This window comes from Marmota marmota, unplaced genomic scaffold, assembly GCF_001458135.2.
Source record: "Marmota marmota marmota unplaced genomic scaffold, marMar, whole genome shotgun sequence".
Taxonomy (NCBI): domain Eukaryota; kingdom Metazoa; phylum Chordata; class Mammalia; order Rodentia; family Sciuridae; genus Marmota; species Marmota marmota.
In genome coordinates this window covers 31,703,279-31,710,193 of record NW_026000108.1, presented here as the reverse complement: position 1 = coordinate 31,710,193, position 6,915 = coordinate 31,703,279, and the positions used below count along the sequence as shown (strand labels likewise).

General features: G+C 49.8%; 1 protein-coding gene across 25 annotated transcripts in view; it reads left to right on the top strand.

The window, feature by feature from the left end:
* Apbb2 (amyloid beta precursor protein binding family B member 2) overlaps window positions 1-6,915 on the top strand; it is a 406,998-nt gene that overhangs the window by 384,426 nt on the left and 15,657 nt on the right. For 16 of the 25 annotated variants that reach the window (XM_048784374.1, XM_048784375.1, XM_048784388.1 and 13 more), the window contains one exon: window positions 938-943. The exons of 6 other annotated variants lie outside the window; for them this stretch is intronic. In XM_048784374.1, the coding sequence (XP_048640331.1) occupies window positions 938-943 (6 nt within the window). Of the gene's footprint in view, window positions 1-72; window positions 553-937; window positions 944-1,021; window positions 1,341-1,385; window positions 1,651-6,915 lie in introns of those variants that run through there. 3 more of the 25 variants (XM_048784396.1, XM_048784395.1, XM_048784394.1) reach the window with 3 other exon arrangements.

Sequence of the window (6,915 nt, the reverse complement as noted above, 5' to 3'; positions counted from 1 at the left end):
CCCCATCTAACAGTATGTCAAGGTCATTGCTCTGTATCCGTGTATGCAGCTCTGGCTCACTGGTGTGCTTGGAGAGTTTCACACCATTGTTTCAGCTCTTAGCCCTGCAAGGTCCCACTGACTGCTCCCTGACCCTGGCCACAGGCCACAGAAAAGAGTAGGTCTCCTTTCCTTCCCCTTGTCCCTCTGGTGTCCGCCTCTCTAGCCAGTTGCCCATGCATAATGCCTCCGTGCCCTTGGGCCTCCCAAATTGGCTGTGTAGAGACTAGAAGGGAGCGTGTTGGGCTCGGGGCCTCCACTCGGGATCCCGGGCAGCTCAGGGCGGGACTCAAAGCCGGCTGCCCCCAACCTAGGACTGCTCTGCTTTCCACTTCTCTCTCCCTGCCACTTCTCCGTCCCCTCACCCCTGGAGCCTTCATCTACTGGCTCTCCCACTTCCCACCTCTGCCCTCGACCTTCTACTCTGTCTGCCTCCCTGTTGCCTCTAAGAAAAGTACCTGGGTTGCAGGGTTGTGGCTGTGCTAATAGAATGTCCAGAGCATGGTGAAACAGGTAAGGCTCTGTCCGCGGCACTGTGTCTGTGTGTTTTTTGGGGGGAGCAGGTGGAGCTGGAAAATGAAGACGAGTCCTGTGCCAGTGTTGACTGCGCACGGTCTCCTGTGTTTGCCGTGATATTTTAAGCTTGATTACCTCCCCCACTTGATATGTTGCCTCTGTAAATTCAGCTGGCATCTCTTGGCTTCCTCGTAGCGTGGCTCAAAATACACTCTTGTGGGTGAAAGAGTTGAGCTAAAATAAGCACCGAAAGGCTATTAATTGCTGCAAAGTTGGGAAATAAGATGGGAGGTGGGTGCGCAGAGCTGCTGTGACTTCCTGGCCGCGGGGTGAATGCTAACGTGTTGTTTCTCTCTCTTCCCTCATGCCTGCCTGGACTCAGAGAGAGGTAACGCCATTCCCCTTCTCCCTTCATGGTGTCTCTGTCTGGCAAAGCTCACTGGCTTGTCTCCATGCACATCGCCACCCTCAGGCCCTGCCTTGGATAGGCAGAGCCTTGTTTTGTTTTGTTTAACCTTTGATCACCATCATTTAAAACAGAGCCCAGGGTCGTCTGGGTCCCTAATCTGCTGCTATGTGTAACCCTGTTTGGGGAAGGTGATGGGCCAATGATGCAGCAGCAACCTGGTCCCTCCCACTAACACCTGACAGCCCTAATCAGCTGGCTAGGGAGTCAGTGTACAAGAAGTGTCCCATGTCGTGTACCGTATTATGAAGGAGGACTTTCATGCTTCTTGAAGAATTGCTTTTAGAACTCACATGACACATTCTCCCGAGTTTCATTGGTAAGGTGTGGCTCTAATTTTAGTATCGATTATTAGCCAAAATAGAAGGAGTGTTTGGAAGTCTTCGGCTCCACCTTCAGTAGCTCGGTCACTTCAAGAAAACCTCCATTTTTGCTGGAAGAAAGATGTTGGAGAATTTCTACCTTGAAGGAGCCTGGGTGGTTTCCTCTTTGCATTGGAGTTGGTCTCAGGGAAGCTCCCTGACTGGTTGGGAACTGGCAGATGAAGACAAGTCCTCTGTGTCTACTGCAACCAGCGGCCTGTATCTGATGGTGGTGTTACTGCCCCACTGGTGGCCATTCCTTTCCCGGTGAGCTGCTTCCATTGCTCAGAGGTAGGGAGGGAGAGGGAGCCCACGCAGAATGAATGGGTCACACTTCCAGGGTCAGACCTTCCAAGGGTGTGGGTAGGAGAATTTTTCACTTTGGGGGGGGGGGCCTGGCCCAGGAGGGTGGCTGTGTGCTCCTCACCTGAAGTAATGGCAAGACCCACCCCAGTGAGTGGAAAGGCTGTTCTCAGATGTTTGCTGATTCCTTCCCTCACTGTTGATTCAGCCCCCTCCCAGGGAATCTGTTACTCTGAACAGTATCAGCAAGACTCTGTACAAGAGAGGGCTGCACATTCGTTCGCCCAGCCCACCTTGATGTTGCAGGTGGTAGAATTTCGCATCTGCTGTTCATGCCATCTGCGCGCTTTGTGGAAGCGCCTGGAGAGGAATGGCTGGGGGCCTCTGCAGATTGTCAGAGCTTAGCATCTTCTAAAGCTTGCAAAGAAAGAGAAAGGAGGCTGAGCCTCACCACACTGGAGCCTGAGCTTTGTGATCGGTGATACCCTTGTGTGGTGTTTGTGGTGTTGGGTAAAATATCTAAGAAAAATGACCCCAAAGACAAATGTTCTGGTCTGACCGTCTAAGATGAAATTTCTCAGGCACTTTCTTCTTCCCTGTTCTTCCCATCCCCAAAACAAAATTTTCAAAATATAATCAGAGATTAAATGTACACAGTCTTGGAGAGAGGATTCGCTTTCCCCCAGGCCTTGTATATCTTAGTAACCACATGTAGGGACAGCCCAGGAGCCCTGTAATTATGCTGTTTTCTCGAGGGAGCCCACCTTTTGAATTTCTTGAATTTCCTGGGCCCTCTGCAGGTGAAGCAAAAAAGTCAGAAATCCCTTCATCTAAAAAGGCTCAAAATTTAGCCCAGCAAGTCCCAAGTTTTCAGTCCTGCAGATATTTGAACAAAATTGACAGAGGAACACTGAAATAGGCTGGAAATCACCATCTAGAGTAAATGTATATTATTAGAATTACCATTATATAATGATCTGCCCTATATTATATCTCTAAGTTTGATATAGGCGTTCCACATCTGGGACAGTGTTTGGATTAAGTCCCCCTTTGCTGCCATTTTGTCCTTATTTGTAGGAGGGACCTTGTGTCTGCCCTGGTAAGAACTTTGGTGGCTTGTAGCTTAACAAAGAGAAGACAGGAGGAAGGAGTCATGGGATACATCTTAGGAAGTCAACATAATTCAGATGGTTGCGGACATTTATTAAAACATCCTTTCTGGATAAGGAGACAATATTTCAAAGTGGGCTTTTTTTCTTTGATTTCTTTCCCCCTTGTTTCTGGTAGTCCCCACCATGTAGCCAGTGCCTGCCATGTGCCAGACTTCACAGATTCCCTACATCAAAATGTGTATTTGACCTGAGCAGATATGAATTACATAAAAGATGCTCCTGAGTGTTGGAGACGTGGTGAGGAGTGCCAACAGGGGACAGGGCAGGGGTGGGGGAGGGGGTCACTGCCAGTTGCATGGGCTGGCATGTGATGACTGACAGGGCAGCTTGTTCCAGGCCTCTCCACAAAGCAAAACCGGCTCCAACTAGCAGAAGCTCCAGGGAGGCAGGTTTCAGTGTCTCATTTAGCAAAAAAAACACATTTTGGTTCACTGGGAGCTTTCCAGCAGGACAGGCTGATTCATTAAGGAAATGAGATTTCATGTCCCTGAGCTATTCCAGGTACCGCTTGTCAGGGCTGCTGTAGAAGGGGCTTTGAAAAGTGAGTCTGTATAACAGCTAAGGGATCTGAGATGCCTCTTAAATTTTCTTGGAGAGGTAAACACATAAGCAGATTCTACTTACCCTGGGAGAGTTTCAGGGGAGAGATTTGGGGAAAGGGTAAATGATTCAGTCTTGGCTGGTTTTTAATAGGAGCCATTTGAATAATGAATTGTTGATCCACTCATTCCATAAAGATGGATCAAGCTCGTGGAGGGCGATGAGGATGCTGTACAGCTGAGAATAATAAAAGCAATCCTTGGTCCTTTTTCTTGGCCATTAAGAAATTTGAGGCTGTCAAAAACGTCTTAGCGCTGACATTTTTCTCCAGCAGAACCCAAAGCTGGTCCTGGGGGGGAATTGTTACTAGGAAGAACAAGAGCAAGGAGAGCTGGAAATACAAGGGCTCAGTCATCACATGGCCAATGGAGCTGCTTTCTGGTACCCGCTTCTGTTAGAATTGAAGGAGGAGACAGAAGCTCCAGCTCCAGCTACAGACCTTTTACTTCCTGGTTTTTGAGACAGGGTCTTGCCGAATTGCTTAGGGCTGTGCTAAGTTGCTGAGGCTGAGCTTTGAACTTGCCATCCTCCTGCCTCAGCCTTCCGAGCGGCTAGGATTACAGCATAATCCCAGCACCCAACACAAAGAGGCCTTTAAATATCATTCTCCATCAGGCTCAGAGTAAGGGCCAGAAACCCGGCAGGGCACAAAGCGCTGCACAAACTAATTGTGGAGCCCAGGGCAACTGCGTGCAGCCTCTCTGTGAGGCCGCCTCACGGTGCCACAGGTGTGTGCAAGGACAGTGCGAGTTCTTCCAAACACTCCTGGCTCTTTTACCCTGTGGCTCTGCTCATGCTCACTTAAATTTTCTTTGAACCATCCTTCTTACCTTGTCCTTCTTACCCTGGCAAGGCCTACCTAAAGACACCAGCTCACATGTCACTATCTGTCAGTAACGCCAGGCAGTGGCTTCCTAGTCTGCAGCCTTGTCCACTTGCATTTGCATCACTGGTGACAGGGACCTAGTAGTGTCTTAGAAGGTAATTGTGGAGATAAATTGAATATTTTTTAGAATATAAATCTGTAAGGTCAGGTGTGGTGGTGCACACCTGTAATCACAGCTACTCAGGAAGCTGAGTCAAAAAGATCTCAAATTCAAGGCTACCCAGGACAACTTAGGACTCTTAGAACAACCAGTGAAGTGGCATCTGGACTTGACTCTCAATCACAGATTCTATCACTGGGTGTTCCACTGTGCACAGAGGAAGTGGCTCAGTGTGTCCAAGCTCCAGGTCCAAAGGAAGGCCTCGCTGCCTCTACAGACCTCCATGTTTGGGGCTGTCACTATTTGAGGGTGACTCAAGTTATGTTACATGGGAATAAAATGGGAGATGTGCAAACCTCTTGCAGAGAAAGTTCTTTATCCCCTGAGAAGCAGGTGCAGCCTCCGGAGAGTGAGTTTCTAATCTCACCCACCGTGGTGGACCACAGACTCCTGCCTCCTTCCTCTGTCAGTCTGGCACCTGAAAGCAAACAGAAAGAGATGAGGCTGTGAAAAAACATGCGAGAAGTCCTCCAAAGCAAGCCTGAGGCTGCTGAGTTTCTCCTTTAGGAAAATGTGGGCTCCTCATGGTCACCCTTAAAGCCTTCATCGCCTTCCCCTGAGGCAAAAGAAAATGAAGATTAATAATGATAATTTTAAAAATTATGCCTGAGAGGTTACATATAAAAGAACAGCGGGCACAAAGCCGACCTCAGATAGGAATGATGTGTGGCTTATCAACCAGGGCCTGTTCCATTTGCCTTGGGATCATCACCCTGCCAGCTCAAGAGAGAGAGTACTGAACCTTGGAAGCTGACATCAGAGAATGGCAGTGCCAGGGAGAGACCTTAGGAATCGAGTTTTTCACCCTGTGTCCCGAGTTGTGCAGATGTCATATCCATACCCAAGATGCTTGGAAATGGAGGTGTTTCCGATTTGGGGGGGTTTCCCCCTGATTTTGGAATATTTGCATATGCACTATGAGATAACTAGGGGATGGGACCCATCTCCAAATATGAAATTTGTTTGTTTCACATACCCCCGGCACATATAGCCTGAAGGTAACTTCATACAATATTTTTAATAATGTTCTACATGAAGCAGAGTTTGTGGTATGGAATCTTCCACTTGTGGCATCGTGGCAGTTGGGATTTGGAGTTTGGATTTTCTGATTGGGGTGTTCAACCTGTGTAACTGAGGGGAACCAGGAATGAGACTGGAGGTCGAGTTGCCAGAATCAAGCCACTGACCTTCTGGCTATTCTTTGCTGACTCTTAGGACAGACACAGTTGAGACCTGTGCAGTCACTACGAGAGAGGATATAACAGAACTTATCCTTTGTGGTGCAGAATTACTTACTGTGAGCATTTAGACTCAAACAGGGCCCTGGGGGCTAGAGGGCCTGGCAGACCTCAGAGGTGGACCATCCTGACAGGTGTGCTCTGGACAGCATAGGGAGGGTCAGTGGTCCCCAAGCAAGAGATGTTACCACAATGAGCGGACAAGGAGACCCACCTTTTCTGGAGCAGAAGGAGAGCTCCTCGGTCAGGAGAACAGTGCTGGAGAGTCGGTAGGGCAGATTTTGCAACTCTTAAAATCCAAAGGGTTTTGGGCTTTCTGTGGGTGACCACAGGGAGCTTCAGAGAGATTTGGCCTCAGGCAAATGGCAGCTGTACGTGAAAGTTTAAAGAGCAAGGTGTTGAGATCTGGCGTGTGCTACTTCATGGCGCATCTAGGGAACAAGAGCAGCAAGAGGGAAGAGAACCCCAAACCAGGCTTCCCTGGAGCACGGCCTCCGGAGTAAGGTGCATCTTGTTATGTAATGTGTTGCTTCAGTGGAGGCTAGCTGAGGATGGGAGGCACTCCTGGCCCACACGCACCCCTCCACCTGCTGTCAGGGAACCCATTCATACCTCTGGCTCAGTCTAGCTTCCCCTTGGGAAGTAGGACCAAGAAGATCAGGCACTGTGCCTGGGGGGAGGTGGGGGTGGAGCCCTCCATCAGACAGTTCTGCTACCTGGCATCACCAGGTATTGGGGATGAATAAGGCACAATTCATCTTCATGGAGCTTCAAGGAGTTGTGAGGAAGACACACCAGATACACTTGGTGCCCAGGGTGATGCCCAGGGTGAGCGCAGTGTGTATCGGAGCTGAGGAGAACAGGAGGGGGCAGCGGGGTGGAGAGCAGAGGCTGGGGACGTGCTCTGAACCCTGAGCTGAGCACTGTGGGGCTGGGAGGCAGGAGCACCAGACCTCCAAGTTGTACCATAGGCCCCACAGGGTTGGGTGGGGGGAGAAGGGGCGGGGGAGTCTGGTGTGGAGGACACTGACTGAGGCCACCGGTGAGGAAGCAGGAGGTTGGGGCAGATGTTGAGGTCAGGCGTGGACAGTTAAAGTGTCTGACAGCCAGGTCAAGATGTCCTGACCTGGAGCCCAGAGTCAGGAAGCTCCATTGCAGAGCTGCCCTGCCCAG